General features: G+C 38.6%; 1 protein-coding gene across 6 annotated transcripts in view; it reads left to right on the top strand.

The window, feature by feature from the left end:
- Window positions 1-6,894: 6,894 nt before the first annotated feature.
- Window positions 6,895-23,919, top strand: part of LOC113078066 (myelin transcription factor 1-like) — a 40,253-nt gene continuing 23,228 nt past the window's right edge. For 2 of the 6 annotated variants that reach the window (XM_026250351.1, XM_026250348.1), the window contains exons 1-5: window positions 6,896-7,031; window positions 17,780-17,880; window positions 20,985-21,039; window positions 22,072-22,102; window positions 23,026-23,088. In XM_026250351.1, the coding sequence (XP_026106136.1) occupies window positions 7,007-7,031; window positions 17,780-17,880; window positions 20,985-21,039; window positions 22,072-22,102; window positions 23,026-23,088 (275 nt within the window). In that variant the 5' untranslated portion in view covers window positions 6,896-7,006. The other 4 variants (XM_026250349.1, XM_026250354.1, XM_026250353.1 and 1 more) reach the window with 4 other exon arrangements.

Below are 23,919 nucleotides of genomic sequence, written 5' to 3'. Positions count from 1 at the left end.
AGAGCCATAGTTTAGGTAACGCTATTATGAACATTTTAGACAGACTCTTTTACAAATCATAATGGGAAATGTAATGAATCTTAACAGTTCTGGTTCTAATTTTGAATGTAACGATTCCCTCTGGAATCAATGATTGTTTTAGGAGCTCTAAGGAATTTGGAGAAACACAAATGCAATTATATTGCCAAATGATGACAGTTTTAATAAATAAATGTAAAACAATTCTAGCAAAAAGTGCATTTACAAACGTTTTAATGGCCTTTATAGAGGCAGCATAACAGACCTTAACAATAATACAAAAAAAAATAATAATAATAATGTGTAAACAATTCATTAATATTTATAAAATATTATTGACAAAAACGCATAATGTGTGTTGTTTTCATTTGAACAACAGCAACTACGCTGATATAAGTCTGACAGTTTAGAAGTCATTCTGACTACACAGATCACATTTTATAATTTTGAGACTAAACTAAAATCAGACGAAACTGGTCTGGTGATTAAAAAAAAAAAACTCATTATACACTGGCTGAGCTGTACAGTATATGTATGTTTTTGATTCACTAAGAATAACTGTATCATCAGAGTAATTTATTTTGGAACCACTCTACACTGGTTGTGCTGATCATGTATGTTTTTGATTCACTAAAAATAAGTGATTCATTAGAGTAATTTGTTTGAACATTTTGCTACACAGTTCATGCTGTATATTTTGCGCTGTAGATTCAGTATCACAGTTGTCACTAAAGAATGGGAGCAAGTTTAAATAAAAAATGAAACTGGTTCTTGGTTCCCAGCCCATCCCAATTCATGAATAAGGCCTATTCGGTTTTAGTAGTTGTAGGAAATCAAATCAAGTGAATGTGTCACAGAACGAAATGTGAAATATATTTCATTTCAGGAGTTTATGGCCTTATTCTCTAATATAAAGTTAACAATGTTTCGCTATCTCTTTTTATGAGGCAGTGCCTGAAAGATAAATGGCTTTTTATAATGCAGGTTCATTATGATCGTATATTGTTACAGAATCTTTTCAGAAGTCTGCTAATTTGATGCTGTATGAGGCCTTTTAAGTGAAGTGTCTTATTTTCTTGATGGATTTAGATTGCAACCACCAGCGTCCATCAGTGGAGTGTTTCTGTAGATCCATCCTTCAGTCCATTCGTCTCTCTACCCCCCTCTTTCTTCTCCCGTGGCCTCTCCAAGCATCTCTATACCATAATGACATTTGCATACAGATGCTTTCAAAACAAGCCCCCCCTCCGCACCCCATAACCCTACAATCAGCTGAGTCCTGTTACCAGGGCAACCACACACTCATGCACACACACTCCGGCCCTGTTATTAGTCTACAATACCCCTCAGTGCAGAACACTACAGGGTCCTGCTCCAGGTGTCCCCCTTTCATTCACACTTTCACTCATTCTAATTCTTCCTCTGTTCTGTCTGGAGTGCGACCGAAAGAGGCGGTGGTGAGGGTTTTGGGGTCCTGGTGATTCTGAGTGAGTTGTGTTTGAGGGGTTTGACAACTTTAGAATTTTAGAAGGGTTTTATAACCCCTCAAATCTCTCTCTCAGTTTCAATTTACTGTGCTTCATGGGCTAAAATATACAATCAAATACAATAAAAATACAAACTAAAGAAAAATCTTTTTTTATTATATATATATATATATATATATATATATATATATATATATATATATATATATATATTTCAATTCATTAAATCATATTTTTAAATAAGAAACTTGTAAAGCAAACTACATTTGAATAACATTTTTTTAATTAAATTAAAATGCTTTATTTTAAAATAAAGCTTAATTGTTCATTAATGTTTAAGGTAAAATAAAAGGTAAAATAAGTTATAAAACAATAAAGATATAAACTGCAAAACAAAATAACAGATAAATATAAACAATATTTATTTCAATAAGATGTACGATGTAATAAAAATACATATTACATTAAATAATATAAATGATATTATAAATGTTCCATTAAATTGGTTTAATTTAAACTAAATTAAGTCATTCCGAAGCTTAATTACTTTAGTGACATTCATTTTCTCCATAAATCACAAAGAAACTTATAAAATAATAAATAGTCAACAAAGAAAATTACCGGTAAGTCAAATAAAATAAAATAAAAAAATATATAAACTGTAAAATAAAATAAAAATTTATAATAGACCGTTTTGCTGAATTAACAGAACAAAAAAAAAGTATAAAATCATTAAATATAAGTATTAAATGCATAACATTAAATAATATACAATTGTATTAATCCCATGCTTAATTCAGTGACTTAAGTGGCATCACTGCTCTTCATAAATCTCAAAGATCAAATACAAATCTAAAACAGGATTTTTTAAAAAATCAAATAATGAACAAACTGTAAGTAAATTATCGAAATAACTTTACTTAAACAAGAAACAAGAATGGATAAAATCCGTCTATATGTGCCTAAATAGTTATCTTCTTTATTACAAACACACACACACACACATTCACCTAATTTGTGTGTGACTGTGTGTCTGGTCGTATGTTCATCCTGGGAGTCCTGTGTGTTGTAGGGAGTGTCATCCTCGGAGAATAATCTTTGATTCAGCGTCTGGCCTCGTCTCTCGCGCTCCTAAAGGACGGGTGCTTCAGGAGGGGGGACTTTAAAACAAGCCTCCTCCACGGCAGGACATGTGCTAAGCTGATTTAGCAGGACTTAGCAGCAGTCCATCACAATCACACAGATTATACAAACAACAGCACACATTTCTGAGTTTGGCCACCTGCTTTGTGCAGCAGCTCACAAGAACAGACTATTGTGCTCCAGCATATGTACACCTAAATACGGGTTCACTCTGTCTGAGTGTCTGTCAATTTAATCATAAAATCATTCGTCATGACTGAATGACAAAGTTGGTCTTCTGGAAGAAGTTTTGTTCAGCATTTTAGTCTCTGATATCTAATGTAACAGACTGAACATTCAGCAAGAAACATACTATTTGATCCATGTACTGCCCACACAGCTCTTTAGTGTGTGTATGTGTGTGAGGGAGCATATATATGTGTTCCCTTCTTTTCTTTTTTCCCTTCAGATGCTCGGTTTCCTGTGCATCTAAAACCTTACCTCAGCAAAGGAAAAGAAAAGAAAGGAGGGGTAAAAAGTGGAAGAGTGGTTCTGTGGCAGGCTGATATCTAGTGTGCCGTGACAGCTGGGCCTGCTCTCTTTCTCCCCCCCTTCACTCTCTTTTCTTCTGCTACACAAAGCCTATTAAGTATGCCACTCACTTAAAGGATCCAGAGCCTCCCGCGGCCACAGGCTCCACCCAAAAGTGTGGCAGCTCTTTGTGATTGTAATGAGGCAGCAAGCTGGGCCGTACTTGCGGAGCTCTGTCTGTGTTTACTCCTCACCCAGCCATTCGGAGTGCTGCGGACAGGGAGGGAAAGGAGGGGCGTGGGAGGGAGGGAGAGAGAGGGGAGGAAGAGTGGTTTTGGGGGTGGCAGGACAGGACATGTCCTAGCAAGAGAGTGAGAGAGAGGGGGGAAAGGGAGGAGGGAGACAGACAGACTGTGGCTCTGTGCCCTCTGGCACCTCTGAACCTTCTCTGACTGGCGCTGGGGTAGCAAACCCAATACTGTGAGATTGAGAATGACGATCATGTAGGCTGGCACCCAGACTGGGTTATGTGAGTGGGTGTATGAAGGAGGGGTGATTCTGTAAAGCTTGGGGCTAAAAAAAAAAAAAAAAGAAAAAAGACAAAAAAATGTTTTACCCTGTAAGCATTTTGGAGGAAATGAATAGACAATGGTGGACATGGAACTTAAACAAAGAGCAAACTTGTTTTTCAAGCATATATGGATTTGCATATGAAGGGGGAAGGAGTGTACAAAGCTCATTTTCTGCTATGTAAGAATCTTGACAAAATTGAATAATGTAATGTAATGTAAAAATAATAAATAGCAATAATGATGATCTTGGAATTGAAACTAAAATGAAATTAATAAAACAAAAGACAATGATAGCAATATAGACTATAGCATGTGATGTCAATAATTATGTTGTGAGTATAATACAATCTGGTCGAATTTTGCAAAAGTAAGTATCTGTATGTTACCCAGAGTTCTTATTATTGAATAAAACTAAAACCATAAAAGCCAAAGTACATTAAAATACAAAATAAAAATAAAATGTAAAAATATTGTTGCTAAAGCTAAAGTTTTCATAAAAAAAAAAAAACTACATAGACATATTTTAAAAAATTACAATATAAAGACATATTAAAGATACTAAAATAACATTGATGCTACTGCTATTTTACCATGGGTAAAATAACATTATTATTTTACTGTGGTAAAATCACTTTGACAGGCCTATCCTGTTTCATTGCTTTTATTAAACAATGACAACATAACTGAATGTATTAATATTGTTTATTCATATTTTATTACTTTTTTATTATTATTTAATATTTTGTTCGTTGTTTCAAATGTGTATTTGTTTGTGTTATTCCTATTTATTTTGTTTTCATTTTATAATTTATTACAACTAATTTATTTGGAATTATTTATTATTTATAATTATATTAATTATTTATTTATTTGTTTTACATCTGAACCAATTTTATATAAAAGATTTAGATTTCCCTCTGAATGATCAAAATCATATAAAAAATTGTAGTTGCATCAAATTCAGTGTGGTGAATTTATATGGGCTTGTTTAAGCTGTGTTAAGCAGCAGAAGCCTTATACCCTAATTTTACCCTAAGTTTAATTGATCCATGCACACACTTCCCCTCAGTGTATCCACACGTTCAGCGTCACGCTTCTTAGACTGCAGTTAATCGGCATTATATCACGTAGTCATCTACACAGCCCTGCTTTACACGTCTCACTCCCCATCACTCACTCATACTTGTGCACTTTCCAGGCTGTTTGTGCATATGTTCACTTCTTTCTTTTCTTTCTTGCTTCTTTTTGTGCTAACGCAGACAGCTGTAGGGCACATCACGGTTCAGCGGAAGCCTCTCCAACTCTCTCTCATGCACAGTAATGATGTCGATGGGTCGGGGGGTTCACAGATGAAGGGGTGCGCAGACCCTGACTCCACAGAAGGCCAAAGGGGGAGGGGGGCAGCCATGAAGTTAATAGGTCAATGAGTGTATGCCATAGTGGAAGAACACAGCAGGGCGTCTGGTAGTCTGTGATAAAGAGAACTGAGCCTGCTCTTCTCTGCTCGGGCCTGCTCTCATTTTTAAGTGAGAGCCTCTCTTTGTAAGAAGACAAATTTAATAAGCAACAAATGCATTACATGTTCTCTGCCGGCCCCCTCGCCATGGCAACACGGAGTTGGGGCATGGAGATGGGCCTAGAGAGGACACGATTATCAGAGGAGCCATCTGCTAAAGGAGAGTCCAGAACCTGCCAGTCCCACTGGGGGACTTCCACACCCTACACTTACGCTGCTCATTTCCTTCTCCTTCTCAGTTCAGATGCTATTTTTTGGACTTTGCTTGTATTGGGTGAGCGGGTGCTTCACATTTCAAAGAGGTTGAAGGAGAGGTATGTGTTAATGATGTAACAGTGTGCAAGAAACAAGTGAGCGAACTGGGAAAGGAGAAATTTTGCCCCAGAGGAGAAGTCGCAATTGCATTGAAAAACAGATAATCCTCACTCTCGGGCTGCTTTCTGTTTCCCACAGTTTTGTTGCGGTTTAAAACATGACTGTGAACTAACACATAGGTTTACTTGCTCTTAATGCCCCATAAAGATGAAATTCAGTCTCACAGAGAAATTCAAAGAGAACAGGGCCACACAGAAACTGCTTTTTCTAAACGGCTCACTTACAAACATTTAGGCTCATGCATGTGGGTGTTTCTGTAGGCACTTTTGGTTTTGTGAACTTAAATGACACTTTTTATTGAATTTTTCTTCACAATTTTCTAACAGTGGGAATACATTCGGGAGAATTGTCATCTTCTTCTTCTTCTTTTCTCCCTGAAAGTCTGTCATTTTCAATATGTTAATTTCCACCATATGTCACATGGTTAAAAAAATATATAAAGATTAAAAAAACACTTTTACAAGTGACTTTCACAAAAAGGGGTTTTAATAGAAATCAATCAGAAAAGCCTGAAGCCACATCCAAAATGCTTGTTCAATGCTATAAACATGTCTTACTGCTTGTTTTACATTTCTGAATTTGTGGTTTATTTCTTGTAGTTATGTGCCATTTCTTGAATAAAAGTGTTCTTTTACAAAATATAACCAGATGGGGTCGTTGAGTGGCTGTTAAAAATGTATATATTGTTAAATTCCAGATTAAATGTCACCTACAGAGGATGAAGGGAGAAAGCTTAAAAACTATTAATGCTGTGAGGGAGACATTTGGTATGTGTGCGTTTACTGTGAGTGAGTCTGTGTATGTGTGTTTATGACGCACATTTTCCTTTCCTAAATAGCCTGTATTATAAGGAACTTTTAACGTTTTTACTTTTTCAATTTCACTGATTTAAATATTTAAATAAGTGGTTAACGTTACTTTAATAAATGTAGACGTCAACATTCGAATAAAATGTAATTTAGAATACAGATAGGTGGTTAAATATGAACGGACAAGCACAAATAATATTCTTAGTATGGTTCACCAAAACTATTCTGAAGTTTTGATATAGTTTGCGCCTGCGTGATTTTCTCCCTCAGCATTGTTGGGAAACTTCCGGAGCTCAAAGCGCACAGCTGCCGGTAGTCCCTTCTCTTGGCATTCTACGGGCTTTGTTGCTGAGAGCTGAAGACAATTGTTTTGATTGGCTGGGAGTTTTGCGGAGGTAGGATACGAGTACGCAAATACAGGGTTTCGATTGGCTGGGCTGGAATATGCCGTCACTCGACACCCCTCCTTTGCCTCGTGTCAAAGAGAAGTTGTAGTAATTTTGTCTTCAACTTTTCCACTCAAGTTTACTTTCTCGGGACTTGCCAGATGCTTATGGGAAACTCGGAGCCGCAACCATGAAGCTGTGTGGGACTTTTTTAGGTCAGTCGTATTTCGCCGTCTCCTAATTTGACTGTTTCGAACATTGTTTAATTGACAAGTCTCTAAAAAGTTGTCTACTTGCTTTTACTGGTCCTATATGAGATTTGGTGTATAGACATTTGTTTAAGCCTTATATGAACTGTTGACAGAATATATTCCTTCAATTATTTATGCCATAATCGTTTAAAAAACAAAAACAAAACAAAAAAAACACTTGAGTTCAATATAGTGTTTAATGTTTAACGGAATACCTATCATATTTTGTCTCGCTTGTTCTCGCTGTTGTGAGGCTTTATAGTTTAGCATGCCCTTTTCTTTAGGCATGTGTTGAAAGACTGTTGTATGGAGGTCTTTATATCCCAAATAAATAAAGATCATAACTTTGGGGAATTGTAGGGTCTCGTCAAGACCTTTTTTAAACTTCATTGCTGTTGAAGTGTGGAGACAAAGGGCTGTTTGTTTCCCGGGGGGCCGTGGCGGACACAATGCCAGCCCGGAGGCGCATTCAAACTTACTTTCTGTTGTCGTCTGTCAGCTTGTCCCATCTGTCAAGGCCATTCGCTGAGTTTGGGGCCCCTGCAGCCGCTCTCTCAGCTGACTCTCTTATGCAATACTTATACAGCCGCTATACTCTAAATGTGCTCCTGAGAGACGCAGCGATTAAGATTGTGAAGCCTATTGTTTGCAGTGGAATTTCAACGCGATTGGACAGTTCTAACTGTAATGGATAGGCTACTCAACAATCCCAGTTTCCTTTTCTTCTCTTTTTTTTTTTTTTAAGCTGGCTAACATCTTTTGACAGCTACATGAAGTAGGCATTTTGTCCAGTTGGGATTTAGTTATAAACGCTCCGATGTTACACTAATGTAAACAAATCAAACTACTTAATTAAACGGTTTGTCAACGGTAACATTCAAAGATACTATAACTTTCCCCAACACTTAAAATGTAACTATTAAAGAAAAATTAAGATTAAGAAGATTTAGTTCAATCAATGACTGTGTCAAGTTAAATGAATGAAAAGAAAAATGCTGCATCATGATGAAAATATTTTAGTGTACGAATGCATCTTTGGTATATGATTTTATCATTTAAGTTGCCCCAAAAGTTAGATAAGTTAGTCAGAGTACACTCAAGAAAACAAGCTGGGTTGGTCTTTTGTGGTAACCATAGCAACAGTAGGCCGTTTGATCGTTTTCAGTCAGGATCCTTTTTTGTTTAATCGGACCAATCCACTTATTTTTATTATATATATATATACTTGTGATTTCACCGTAACTCGGAACATATTATTTAATTTTTCTTTTCAACATTTCTGTTGAATCCCATCACAGATGACAAAATTCTCGCAGAGGAAGCAGTCGGGTGTGATTTTCCTCCGAGTCGCTGTCCATGGTACTGGGCTAGAGCGCTGTCTGAGGTCCTGAAACCCAGTCGAGCGCAAATTCTGTACTTGTGATCCCTCTGTTGTATTTCCAGTGAGATACTGAAGAAACCATAATTCTCCGTTCTCTTATTTATCTAATTCTGAGTACTTATATCAGGGGTGTGGAACTTTCTTTTTTTTTTTTTTTTTTTTTAAGGTGTGTATGGTTTCTCTTCTGTCTTTTGTTTATTGGATTGTGTCTCGGTTAGTGGGGCAACTCAAATCATATTGATGCAGCGTGGACACTTCGTGATTGATTTTCGCTCCAATGCATAACAATGGGACGGCAAAAAAGAGCCTGCCGCAAAGAGATAAGAACTTAATAGAATTTCTGAAAGGCGAAGGTTGGGTTTTTGAAAATTCCCCCCGTGTGCAGCATGGAGACAGCAGATAAAGAGTGGCATTTGTGGAGAATATTCTCAAATGGCTTGTAATGAATGGTTGTCATTTTCACTAATGGTTACAAAACAACAAAGCACAACAGCGGTGTGTGGAACATTTAGGAGTCATTCCAAGTTACAGTCGTCTGTTTTGAGTGAAGAACACAGTCCGGTATTTGTTGCCTTCAACTCTTTTCGCAACAAAATTCTAAAGGGCATGTGTGTATATATAGGCTATACATATACACTCATACATCAATGATGTAGCTCATATCAATGCAAATGTTTGCACGAAAAAAAAAAAACTAAGTCCATGGAAACGATGTACATGCCTTGTAGTTTGTGGTTTGTATCTTGTTTTTTTCTCAGTGGCAATAATCTGATAATAATATATTATGCTAACTTTAGCAAGGAAGCATTGCCTATGAGAAGTGTGTTGTGTGAATCACTGGACAGTACCATTCGGAAAGAGTCAGGAGGGAGGGTTCAGATAACACCAGTGACATATGCATGCTTTTGTGCAATATTGAAGATGAATCACTGGATGTAAAATAAGAAGCTTACGCTATTAGAATTTAGAGTAACAGCGACCCGACGCGCACTTCGAACTATAGGATGTTTTAAACAAGCATTTGCTCTGTTACTTAACCGCCAGCGTTTGACAGCGGTTTACTCTCTAAAATAAAGCGATAGAAAAAACGTTTTCTAAAAAACTTTTTTAATGGTGTTTCAAGGGATTTAAAAGGCAATATAGTGATCCTTTTCATCTATATTGTTATATCAAAAATATGTTTAATCTCTAAAGAACCATACATTGCCAGCATGGTATTTGATAATAAGATGGTTATTTTCTGAACCATTGAAGAATCTTGATTATCTTGTTTCTGGCACAAAGAAGAACTTATATAAATCCCTTGTAGTAAGTGCGTGGGTGTTAGAGAGAGAGTGGAGCGATCATGTGTGTGTTTGTGTGTGTGTGTGTGTGTGTGCACTGAGAAAGACAGAGTATGAAATAGTGTGCATGGCTGTGAACATGCCTGCTGAGTTATTGCGGGGGGATATTCAAAGCCCAGCCCATCGATGTTGTAGGTTTTACTACAGCTTTCGTGATGTCATGGCAAAGGGCGGAGGGAGGAGGTGGGGGACAATGGCTCATAAGGGAAAGGTAAGTCAATATTACGTTTTCTCGCTGACAAAGGCAAATGAAGCCATGTTTTTGCTTACAAACAAGTAGCGTTCATACCGCCCCGTTCTGGATCCTCGCTCGTCCGTAGCAGCACCAGCGAAGCGCCGATCCTCTCCACCACTGTCACTGAATCTTTCGGGATACCACTGAAGAAGTAGAGTTTAGTTTTCTTTGAGAAAAATCTATAAATGGGATATTTTACCCCAAACTGTCTCACAGTTTGCTGAATACACGACGAAGACGGGAGAAGCTTTCGGGAATATTTTTTTTTTTTTCACTCAGGTAACCAAGATCATGTCATTCGGCTTTATTTATCAAACATAAATAGTTTGGGTTATTTTTGTTAATTACCAAAAAGATGACTCTGGATGATCTTTGATATGTGTAGCTAGATTTAGAGTCAAGGGTTGAGTTGTTGGAAGATTTTATAAATGTTTCTCGCTTTCTTATTGTATAATTTGCTAACCAAGGATGTTGACTATCTAAATCATCCCATTCCGAGATGCCCTACAGATCAAGGTTAATGGCTTTTACGTTGAAGGGTGCCCTTTTATTTTCATATTCCATCCTCATTGCACTTGTATGATCAATGATTGATTTCATAATATTTTAATTAAAATGTTTGCTGGCTTATAGTTCGTACAGGCGGGGTTGTGTCTGAGAGGATGTTGTGAGTGTGAGTCCACGCTTCCCTGCTTGAAGAAGCTCCAGCGGAGAGTGTGTGGAGTTGACATGGAAAAAGTGATGGAGAGACAGTCAGCTATGGCGCTCTTGCACAAACGCAGCGAATGTCTATTTGTTTTCTCACTTTGCCACAGAAATCCTGTGTGCGTCTGATCCTAGAGATGAATCGGTAATGCCGTGTCTGTATTCCTCAGCTGCCTGCTTATACTGTCGCGCATAAATGTTGATTATATGCGCGCGGCGTGCGTTAGTCAAAACTGTCATTTCTCAACCTACTTCGTCGCGTTTTGAGCTTTATCAGCGTATGTGTGCTTGTGTGTTTAGAATGTATCCGTTCGGAGTGATCGCACTGTAAGTGCTCACTGTCATGTAGTTGTATAATCTCCATCTTTTGGCACACATACGGAGTTGCTTCCATATGGCTCGGTGTAATTAAGGTCGAACAATGGGCGTAGCGCAGGACTCCCGGCCGAGTGCACGAATGGCGAGGAAGAAGAAGGAGGGGTGGCCATTTGATTTTCTGCAGCAGAAAACAGAGTGGAGAGATGCTCTCTTTAAATGTCAACCGCCCCTGGTGAGATGCGCAGAAGAAAAGTCATGAGAGTTGAAGCAATAACGCCCATCCTCTGCATCCATCCCCCGCCCCTGTTCATTTCTGAGTGATTAGTGCGTCTGTGTCTCATCTTGCTCAGTATTCCGGGGCTAATGTGTTAGACATTCACTATTGTATGAAGTATAATATCAAAGCACCTGCAACCAAGATGGTGGACGAAGTGAACGTGAATGTGTTTCATCTGAGAGTCAGTAATGTGATCGTGTAATCACAATGGACCTATGCTACTGTGTGTGTACTATATATATATATATATATATATATATATATATATATATATATATATATATATATATATATATATATATATATATAGGATTGCATTATTATTCATTGTTATTATTTTAAAGAAAATATATTCTTGTTGTAGAGCCAGAATCCTCATGCTATGAGAAAAGTAACTGGAGTTAGTGAGCTTTACGTGTGTGACTAACTTCTCCAGTCTGAGGCTTCTGGCTCTATGACAGCCAGCACTTTCAGATCAGATCAGTGCTGTAGAGAAGAGCTGGAAGTGTTGTAACTCAGGGTGAGGTGTAACACCATCAGTTTAACCAATTACAAATGAGCTACAGGGGAGAAATTACCATCATGAGCCTCTTGTGGTGATGGCAGAAGCTGTACGTCTCTATGTAAAAAATATAAAAGAGCTACCAGACCACTAAAATTGAATCTCATGATTTTTTATTTGACTTTTGTTTTTGTTAAATGTTAGAACTATTAGGTACTGTATTATCCGAACAAGCAGGGTCTCTTGTTTAATTTGATATACTTTAAATAAATATCATGGCAGAGCAAACTTGTAGGCTTGTAACACTTTTCCATCACTTCTACTGAACCAATATTTCATATAATGAGATTATACATATATATTAAATATGTTTTAGTTTTTGAGAGAGACTATTCACATTATGTTCTTAGTTTTATGTGTTTCTATATTTGTTTTCAATTTAATTTGCTGATTTAATGAAAACATTTTCTATTTGAATTAACATGTTTATAATGAAATAAGAGCGGGGTGTGATGCATAATGATTTTAGCGACATCCACTTGTCACGATATTCAGCACTGTGTAAAATGAAGGTCACCTGAGCGCAACATTGATTCATGGAGTCAGTTATTTTATCTCACTCGACTAGAAACTGGTTTTGGTAATAACTTTCACAAGATCATATCTATCTGTTTGCGGAAATTGTGCAGAATTGCGCAGTCGTCAGGAACCTCCAGAGTTTAATGAAAGGGGACGCCGGTATCTGTGCGGTGGGGGGAATCCTTGCAAGTTTTCCCATTTATTTATGTCAGCCACTTTAATGTATATTCGAACAATGTGCTCAGTATTATAAAAAAATGACACTATAGCAGATCATCTGGTGCATGCAGCTCTTTTCACCCAAATCATGAAATCTGGGTCTTCACAGATCACCGTTTAATCTTATCCACAGATTAATTTCTATCTTCAAGCAAGGTTGTTTGCAATATACCAACTTCAGTGCTCATTTTGGTTTTCCAAAGGTGGTAAATGCTCGAAATAGGCGCTTGTTTATCACTCAGTCCATAATACAGAAAACTAGAGATAGCCTATAAAAGTTTAAAAAATAATAATAATAAATAAATAATATGTAGCAGCAGGTGCCGCAGGTTTTCCGGAGAGGAGAGAGTAATAAATGTGGAATGGAGCAGCTGGGCCAAATTGCGCTCTTCTCATTCAGAGCACAGCAGAAAGCCACGCCACCAGGGCCGAGGGTCAGGGTCGCCCCTATCATTAGTGAAGAAAGGTGCCATTTAGAGAAGCCTTGAAACACTGAATTGCATGCAGTTGAATTGGACGGTGATTTACAATGAATGTTTGTGCTGTTTGAGTTTCGTTCAACAACCACGCCATTGTTTTAAGAATCGTTCTCCTTCCCTCATGTGCACTCATTTACATTTCTAAAACTAAATGTTTTTTGTTGTTGTTGTAGTTTGTTTGTTTGTTTGTATTTTTTTTACGTCTAACTGACTTCCAGCTTTAAAGTTAAGCATTGTTCTTGTGGCCTGTTTTGCATTTAGGCTAAAAAACTACTAGGCTAAAACTACTAGGCTAGTGTTACAGTATATATGTTGTCCAGCTGATTACTAACAATATCTCTAATGTTTTCAACTACTTGTAAATCATAAGAAAATTCCCATTCTAAACAGTGACACGGAGCAGTGCAGTCGCCTCACAATGACGTTAGTTAGCGTGTGTTACCGCCTTTACTGACGTAGAAACCACATGACAACAGTGTGTGGACAAATGCGGAAGTAGCTTCGCAACAAACTTCAACTAGAAAGAGATGCCGATCTCGCTTGTGTTTTGCTCGACAGGTGAGTTGTTTTGATTCGTATCTTAACAGAAAACATATGCTATTATGACGATCAATAATATTAGTATTATGTTGGCATACATGCCAAACGCGGGGCATCACATCTCTAGATCCACGTGAGGACGCGTCTGAGCCGTAGTCTTTTCCTGTCTTTGCATTGACTTTGTATGTAATCTACTCGCGCAAATCGTTGAACTCGCGATAAATCCATGATTTATCTTTCCATCTGATTGACAGCCGTCAGCGGTTGGGTAGAATACAACAAATCCCATCATTCCACGCTCCTTCTTAGCGTCATCAAACCACGCGATTGTTATTGTTTTGGTAGTTTGCCCTCTAGTGGAAGGTCCTACAACCTGTACCTTTAATAAAAACTTTTTGGGCTACAAATCAGTTTATGATTATAACAATAAATTAAAATAATATGACAAATACCAATTTGCAATATAACGAAGCATTATTAAATTTATCGGAAGTCTTGAACATTAAGTTACAAATGGCAAAATCATTGGCTGCTGGACCTCTTAAAGGAACAAGACCCTTAAATAGATGTTTTGAATCTAATCTCTGATACCTTGTTTGTTCACTTCATTCATCTTGTGAGACACACGTATGACATTTAAACCTGAATACTCAGTTGATTTGTAAGTAGATTTCATAGTAATATGATATTTTGTGATTATAGGAATAAAAAGTCTCAGTGTTTTAAAATAATCTGTTGAGAGAATGATTCAATGATGCACTCAACAAACACAAAAGACACTCAAAATGTTTGTCGCGATCTACTGGCCGAACTCTGTAATGTACAGAACTATTGAACAAATCTGAATGACTTAATTTAGAATCGGTACCTGGATTAAATGAAGTTCTCCATAACTATTTCTGTGACACTTTTAAACATGTATTTCCAGACAGGACTGGGAGCACTGCTGAGCAGAATCTTTGAAGAACATTGATAGTTAACCTCTTAACTTGTCTGTAACCTTGAGAGTGTTTTTGTCTATTTAAGAAGCCCAGACAAAGGCAAATTCTGCCACTGCTCCTTTAATCACTCTCTGAGTGGACTTCTTTCTGCTGCTCGTGGTTGTCATGGTGTTTTCCGTAGTGTGTCATAAAGAAAAAAAAGAGTGACCCTAGCTCTCAAAGGCACTTTGACTTGTTTTGACATGAAGGAGCGTCTAATTTTATTACTCACTGCCGACTTTCAGGAACAAGTCAATTTTTCGTTTTCTATTTTAAGAAAAAAATAGGAAAACGAAAGGAAAACTACAATCCACCATGAACGTTAAATATATTATGATGGTATCGTTGTTTTTATATTCATTAAATTTGAGTGCATCTCGCAGGCTAATGTTATACTTTCACCTCTGCTCTTGATAAGAGCTTTCTGTTTGTTCTCTAATCACAAAGTTGAAGTTAAATCTGCTTAACTGGAGCAGAGAGTGCAGATGTGTCACCCGTGGATTACCGTGAAGGCATCCATCCCTATTTAATCTAAACTATGGATTTATGTCCGTCTCAAACAACTCTGCATCGCCATGATGGATTTCGGCCGCATGACATGATTTTCTTGATTTGTTTACACTCACCGCTGTCTCCTTTGACTGTCTCGCAGTAGCAGAACTATTACAGATCATTTGTTAATCTCTTGTTCTTCCTGTAGGGTAATATTTTAAAGTGAACATCCACAGAAGCCAATCACATAATAGTTTCTCTAACCCATCTGTAAATGATGAACTGTTTAGCTTTATTAATGTTCTCTCTCGCTTTAGAATAAGTGGCACCTGAGCCATCAAGGTTATTGAGAGCCACAGGGGTGGATTATAGGGCCGTGCCATTTCAGAAGGCCCGGAAAGTGTGGAGTCGGCTATATAGCCCGGGTTTATGGTGTGATTTTAAAAAGCCCTTTGCGCCCCGCAAGTTCTGTTTATTTAGCTTGAAATTCGTAGAATGAGAAAGGCGAGAGCGTTGGGGGGAAGGATGCACAGTAGTGCTGTTGTAGTCACTTTTTAGAAGAGGGCTGAATGTTGATAAATAAGCGTTTTGTTCCGTGTTGGCGTGGGAGTGTGTGTGTAAGGGGCATTAGAAATGCTTTTACTGACAATGCCCTACAGCTTTCTAACTCTGATGACTGGCATCCTGCCTGTCTTTTTCTGGGTTATTGCTGCTGCACAGAGTTTTAGGAGGCAAATCAGATCTGCCTGCTTTGTTTATTTTGTGCTTGCTAAGAGAGAAGGGCAGATGTTGGAGGGGGGAGCGAGAGAGACAGAGTCAGAAGCTAGGCATGTTTAAAGGCTCCTCTTTTACTGACAGCAAACTCTTTCTCTTTTACTCTCCTGCTCTTTGGCTCTCTCTCTCTCTAAGAGTGCAAGGTGAGTTTTAGGGCTCAATAAGAAACAGATGGAAGCCTGCTTTAAAGGAAGAAAACACCAGATTGAGATAAAGAGGGAAAATGAAAGTAAAAGAAAGGGCAGAAGTGAGGGGAGAAGAGGCAAAATGAGAATAGCAGATTAGTCGTACCTCTTAGTACAATATAGCAGAACAGAAAAAAATTATTCGTGTGACTGCAGACTGCATATGAAAATAACTATAGCTTCAAAAGTGTTTTGATATGAGCAAATTCAGTGAATTATATATATTTTTCTTATATTTTAGTTTTTATACATAATTATATAACCAACTTCCACTTAAATTATTTTTACTCAACACTACAAAAATTTTACATGGGCTTTTTATGCTTGACAGAGAGATGCGAGATCTTTGTGATTCAACACAAAGTTTTCTGGTGTCCTTTTATCATTTTAAAGGCAAAGCTTGACAGGTTAGCGTAGGTTTTTGAGCGTTTTGAACGCTAAAATCCTCAGAAGGTTTTCTCGCGCAACTTTTGAGAGTTAGTTGCCTGTGGTATTGTTGACGTCTCAGCTGTGAGATTTCACAAACGATGGCTGATCCTTGCACATTGACGAATTTAATAATTATTTTAATTCGGCCTGAGTTTGATGGCACATGCATGTTAGTGTTTGAGCAGAAGGGATATTTTTTCATTATATTTTATTGAAACTCTTTTATCATTCTATCATGCATGTCTATCATGTGTGTGCCAGAGGGGGCGGGGGAACGGATTTATGGAGAGGTGGACTATTACCCTGATGAAAAAAAAAAGAAAGAAAGTAAGAGGGACAAAAATCTGATTTATGGTTGATTCATTATTTACTGACCAAATTCCCTCGCCTAACACGGGCCTGTCTTCGTGACCCCTCACCTCTCTTACACTCCTGCCTGCTAAAAGCTCAATAAAAATGCACAAATGTGATTGATTCTAATAGCAGACTGACAGAGCATCCAGCTGGGGTGTTTTAGCATGCATATGCATGTGTGCAAATGTGCGAATGTGAGTTTTTTTTTAGCTCTCACCTCTCTTTAATTAAAAGTGCATAGATCACGTTTAAAAGGCCCAGCCCCCATCATGAACTGTCAATCTGTCACTTCACACATATGACATTATTCACCTTTCAGTCTACATATAAATGTGCTGTATATGTACTGTCAACATGTTAGATTAGTTAATGCATTTAAACCCAAAGATAAATGTCACTTTTTATTTTTTTCCACCAGCCTATATGTAGGTTAGTGACAGGGGGCTCAATGATTTATTTATTTATTTATTCATATTTACTTTCACTTGATTGTAACACCACCACACTACAATAATAGATGCAAATGGCACATTTCTATAAGATGTGGGTTTTTTTAAGATTCCTTTTCTATATATCATTGACCCAGGTGTATGTTTGTACGAATGTGCACTTGTGAGTGTGTGTCTTGCTGTTGGGATGGAGGGGGTTGTGTTTCCTGTGCTGAGGCTGCTGGTTTCAGATGCAGGTGGACAGCTGATGAGTTGATCTGGCCATTTCACTGCTGAATCAGTCCGTTACAGCATCTGAACCGAAAGCTCCTTTGCCCTCGCTCCGCAGAACTCTTCCAACTGCCAGCGCAGATGCTGACATGACTGTCTTTTCCCTTCTTTTTCATTTTAACATGTTGTCGTCTCTTTCTCTTTCTCTTTCTCTTTCTCTTTCTCTTTCTCTTTCTCTTTCACTTTCTATCACTCAAACAGAAAATGAGTACCGGGGGAAACTCCTGAACCAGCGCTGGACGCGAGGAGACAAGACCAGCCGCTGCCGGCCCTCTCTCAGACTGCAGAGCCGACCAATCAAAGTGAGTTCCATGGACCCACCCGGCCAATCATCACCCAGAAACTTGGGCTTCCTGCAAAGCTGGCACAATTAGAGGCGAAAGAGGGTTATACATTTATGACATTCATCAGTTCTGTCTATCAGCACACTTATGAAAGGAAGTCAGCGTTGTATTACCGCAACGTACGCAGTTCATGCCAGCTTGACCTAGAATGGGTTTTGGCAGAGCAGCCTAACCCCCATGTGAATGAGCCGAGATTTGAAAGTGTCCCGCATCCCGTAATTATGAAGAATTGGGCTGTTCGGCTCAACCTAATTTAATTTTTAGAGCTTTCTTGCATTATTTAGGAAAACTGGAGAGGTTTGAAAGAGGGGATGTCCTTGAGCTGCTTTTGTTTGCTATTTTTCATCAACGTAAAAGAAAGTCTCTCTCTCTCCCATCCTAGCGCCTCCCCCCTTTCCTCTTTCTGCTTAGGTGTGTGTTTTTGCCTTTAAGTGGATGCATCCCTTTTTCTCCTCTTTCGCTGTTTCTTCTTCACACTTTTTATTTGGAACAGCCCATATTTTCAGCCATCCATCTCTTTCACTTCTGCATTGGGAAATTCATCGGAAGAGATTTCTAATGGGGGCGCTGAGATGGGGAGAGAAAAAACAAGACCGAGTTAAAGAGAGTGAGTGAGAGAGAGAGAGAGAGAGAGAGAGAGAGAGAGAGAGTCTTCACTGTCTCCCGTGGGCCCATAAATGTATTTTTTTCACTCTGATGGAAAGAGTTCTTCTGAAGCGATTGATTTATCGATCTAATTTGAAATGTTTAAAGGGTTGCAGTTGCAGGCAGCTCTTTTAACAGCATCCAATTAGATAATACCAAACTCTGACTGATCAGCGTCATCCAACTGTGTGCAAAGGAATCAGAGCCAAGCTTATTCTCATGCTGCCACGCACTCTTACAAGAAAACACATTTACACACACACACACACAAACAAAAACCTCTCTCAGTTGTCAGTCAGGCCGTGAGAGTGAGCGTTAAATCTGCTTCCCTGATGGATGGCTCAGATCTCCTTGGCGACCGTATCGGCCTCCTTTAATTGGCCATTGCTTTCCGCAGGTAATTTTGGAGATGTCAGTAGTCCTGTCACTCCAGTGACTGTTGCCACGCCAGGCCCGGGTTGCGTCCTTTTCTTGTAAATGTGAAAATGAATAAAAGCCTCATTTATGCACACTGGAGGAGGAGGGGTGACCTTCTTTGTGAAGTCATTGCCCCCAGCAAGCAATTTACATAAAGCTGTCAGAAGAGCATGAAGGAGCGTCTCCGTCCGCTTGTATGTAGAAGAGAGGGACACAATTAATAATGTAGCACACGGACCGAAGGGATGCATGGACATTCTCACACTCGAAGTGGAGAATGTGGAGTAAAAAATTGTTGGCTTTATCTTAGCGTTCGCATTTTTATGCCAATTTTCTTCCCATTAATTTCGGCATCCCCATGCTCCTCTTCTAGTTCTCAAAATCACTCACTCATTTCTCTGCCAACAATCGTTATTAAAAATCCCGGGGAAGGACAGGTTTGAAAACATTAAAAGGCCTTTGAGTGATATTATGAAAGAAAGAAGACACCGTCTTGCTTGTCACAAACACCTTCACTATATGCAGATTTAATGAGGTAGAATTCAAAAAAAAAAAAAAAGGAATGCAAACTCCGAAGCGCTCACCTATTTGAAAGAGATGCGTAGCTATGGTTACACAAACATAAAAGCTGTGCGGGCTCCCTTCCGGCCTGTTTGATTCATGTGTTGACACTAAGGAGACAGCAGTGAGAGACCAGAGGAAGCTACAGTGGGGAAAGAATAAAACGACACGCATCCGCCCCTGGCTTTTGTGCTCGGGGTCAGAGTGGTCACAAAGCTTGTTTCGGAGATACAGAGAGGGCATAGAAGACTCGCAGATGGGCGAACCACACACAACACAATGCTCAGTGTTTGCGTCCACATCTCCCGGGTTTATTCGATCATCAATGTGAGAGAACTTTCCTCTCAGGCCGGCGAGTACAGCTCAGAGTGTGAGAAGCGAGTATCTGCACATAAAGCCGGCTTGTTGCTCGAGAGCGTGTGTGCTTGTGATCAAAACGCCCCTGGGAGAGGAAGAGAGACTCTCTGTGCACCTGTCTGCCCGGATGCACACACACACACACACACAGCCAACTTTCATCGCCATGTACGCAAACTCCCTCAGATCGAACACAACACACTCATTATCCGCCCGTGCTGAAAAGTCGGCAATCAACAGGAAGTGGCACTGCCAGAGAGAGTGCGCAGGGATAAAAAAGAAAGAGAAAGGGAGCGTGTGAAAGAGAAACTCCTCTGTGAAAGTGCAGTGTACCCTTGCCAGCTCCAGCGCTGTATTAAAGGCGGCAGCTGGGAGCGGGGTGAGCAGCGCTCGCCGAGGGTCAAAAGGAGAGAGTTTTGTGGATTTTCAAGGATTCCGTTCCATTTAAATCGCAGTAAAGTAATCAAAGCTAATGGCGCCATTGTATCGCCAGAAAAGATCCGATGGCTTTACAGTGAGCAGACTTCCCTGCATCTGTGTGTTTGAGTGAGATTGAGATTGAGAGGGATTGACACCTGCTCCTTTTTGTGTTGCAATCGGGGACTGTGTGGGAGGAATTACAGTGATTTGGAGTGCCTGTGTTTGTATTATTTCTGTCACTTTGGTTAATATTGCTATTGTAATTACGACTCGAGCTTGCCATGGGGCCGTGAAAGCAAATGGGCTTTTCTGGCAGACGCCATGCTCTGTTGTCTCTCTCTGTGTCCATCCAATCAGATTGATTGTTCAGGGCCTCTAAATCATAAGCTGATGAGGTTTACAGAAGCATTAAGGATGGAGAAAACACTGAAAATATTCTGGGCTTTAAAGTTTTATTTAGATCTATCTATATGTCTGTATGTCTTTCTGTATCTGTCAGTTTTATTTATCTGTCTGTCTTTTGTTCTTTCTGTCTCATTTTGTCTTGTCGATCTATCTGTCCATCCGTCCATCCATCATTTTCCTTTATCCAGTCATTTTTTCTCTGTTTATCTGTCTGTTTGTCTCTGTAGTCTTGACTCTCTCCTTTTTTTCTTTGACAGATGAGTTTGGATACTGATGACAAGCGCACTCGCACACGGTCCAAAGCAGGAAGAGGTCGGTGAACCCTCTCTCCTTTTCTCACTCTATCTTTCTCTTTTTCTCTCACCTCTAAAACTGACTTCTTTCACTGCTCAGCTGAGCATGTCTTATAGAGTATGTTCGCTGTAGGCATATCTAATATTTTAGCTTCTATCAAATAATCCTGCTCTTGGAGTCTCTAGAGGTCATTTTGCAAGAAAATTCTATTCACTATGTAGCATTCAGTAAGTTTAAATGGAGCTTTGTGAGAGAGAAGAGCATTCAACGAAATGCAATGTCGAAAGAAAAAAAGTTGGATAGCATCTCCATCATACTATCAGATACTAGCATCAGTAATTCTGACTCATCCATCAGCCTGTAGAGATTTGTTTATAATACATGTTAGAGGTGTGATGAGACACTTATCCCACGAGACGAGACACGAGACACGAGACTGGGTTCACGAGAACAACACCAGATGAGAAGAGATTTTTTTTATTTTTATTTTAAGAAATCCTCAATGATGAAATATATAGGGAAAATAGTCTTTTATTCAACTGAAAAATGCAAAAGAAAACTGGAAATTAGTTCAAAATGCTAAATGCATTGAACCCAACATTTCTTTACAGCTTATATAGTATATAACTGTATTTATTGATTTCTTGCATTAATTTTCTTTGACAGTTTATATTGTTTTAAAACAAATATATTAGAAAAAGGCTGATTTTTAAAAAAAAAAACATCTACAGTTTTGTTATGACTTCACCACTAAATTAAAATGGGACAATTAATCATATTTTCATGCTGATCCGTGCATATTGCACTTTTTTTTTTCAATCATCAAGGCTTGATGTTTTGGCTTACTCAGGTGTTTGTGTATAATGCATCTGTATGTACAGCGTGTGTGTGTGTTTTCTCTTGGTAATCATGCAGTCATGAGTGTTACTGCATATGGCCTCCCGGGGTCTGTATATATTTGTGATTTATTGATTGTGGTTCTATGCAATTATCTGTGACTTTAGATTTTTCTGCTTAATTCTCTGTTCCTGATTGTCTATCCCTCTGCAGTTCCCTCAGAGATCATTGGACAGGAGCTCAGGTGAGACAGATTAGTTCTGTAAAATTAAATTTTCCTTCTGCAGCAATTTTTTTTCTTTATGTTTTAAATCCATGTTTATTTATTTTTATTTATTCTTTTTACATTATTTGGTTCACAATGCACGCCGCTTTGCAAACAAAACAGCCCCATATTCTCAGTTCTTGAAGTTATTCTCCGCATTTTCCTCTCACGGTCAAGTCCTCTATGAGGTTTACAAGAGTGAAATTTATAACACATCAAAAACACTCGCTAGCCGTCAGGGTCACCAAAGCCGCTCACGGCCGTTTTCTGTCACAGATCTTAAACAGAGCTCTGCTCAAAAGACCACCCCAAAAGATGCTTGATGCTTTCATACTGCAGCAAAAAAAAGAATTATGAATCCTTCTAGACATTATATGTTATGTACATAATTGGATTTTTCTAGCCATAATATTGTATTATTGATCTTGTGTGTGTGTGTGTGTGTGTGTGTGTGTGTATTAAAATGCATGTGAAGACAAGATTCATGTTCAAATCTCAACCCTTCTGGTAATAAATTAACATTTTTGCATTTTGCAAGGGAGTTACAGTGCATTCATTTTTAGCAGTATGTGTGTTCCCTGAGAATTGAACCCACCACCTTTTGCAACTGCTAACGCACTGCTCGACCACTAAATGGAACACTAAATGAAGATATCAGTGACATTTTTTTTAGCCAAAAAGGGGATTTCATGAAATGAAAGAAGGGCCACTGCATGAACGAAAATCGATCACAGCTCCGTCATATTGACCAAACAATTATTTTGCTAAATTTAAAAATCAATGTTTGTTTGTGATATGCTGGCCGTGGAATTGCGGCTCCTGATGAACTATTTAGCACACAACCATCAGGAAATAACGAAAGCTATAAAGCATCTCTAATTTGACCCCCTCTATCTGTTCAGCTGCCCTACTCCAGGATGCAATGGCTCAGGCCATATCAGTGGCAAATATGTCCGACACAGAAGGTACGACAGATGACATGCCCGTGTGGTGCTCCGTAGCCCCTGATTCACCTCCCTCTGCGGCCACATAGCCTTTCCTGATCCCAAACGCTGTTTTTCCCGTAGACTAGATCATCTCTTCCTCTGATAATGTCAGTCTTTCTCTTTCTCGTACTCTCACGCTCCCTAATTGAGGTCTTTAGGCAATGTATTGATTATTGGAAATATATTACAGTTATGTTTATTTACACGTGTATAGATTCAGGAAGCCATTTGAGATGCTTCATGTTTATAGATCTATCTCCGCTGCCCGTCCGATAGTGACGCTTTCTAGGTGAGGGCTTTATTGAATTCCAGCTTCCACTGCTCCCTCCCTCACTTTTCTCTCTCTCTCTGTTTCTTATTTTACTGTGCTATAATTAAGTGTTCCAGTCAACTGGCTGAGATTTATAAAGGCTTTTAGCCAGCACAATGCCACCTACAGGTCAATATCCAACGCTGTTCCATTCCTCACCTGAGTTTCCATAGCCATCTTGGTTGCACTTTATTTTACAGTATGTGTACTTACATGTACGTATAGTGTACTTAGTTTATTTATCTAATAATGTTTTGTTAATACATGGTAACAACATCAGGTAGGGTTAGGGTTAGGTTCAGGGTTAGTACCTAGTTATTACATAGTTATTGTAATTACTATAATAAGTACATAGTATGTACATGAGGAATAGGACTGTAAAATAAAGTGCTACTGACATCTTAGCATGCTTGGCTTGCATGTGTGTAGTTTGCATGTTTTTCCACCAGTACTGTAAGAGACCTTAATGCTGAATTTACTGTCAAATTTTCTTTCTAATT

This window comes from Carassius auratus, unplaced genomic scaffold, assembly GCF_003368295.1.
Source record: "Carassius auratus strain Wakin unplaced genomic scaffold, ASM336829v1 scaf_tig00024134, whole genome shotgun sequence".
Classification (NCBI taxonomy): Eukaryota; Metazoa; Chordata; class Actinopteri; order Cypriniformes; family Cyprinidae; genus Carassius; species Carassius auratus.
This window is presented reverse-complemented; position numbering and strand designations above follow the sequence as displayed.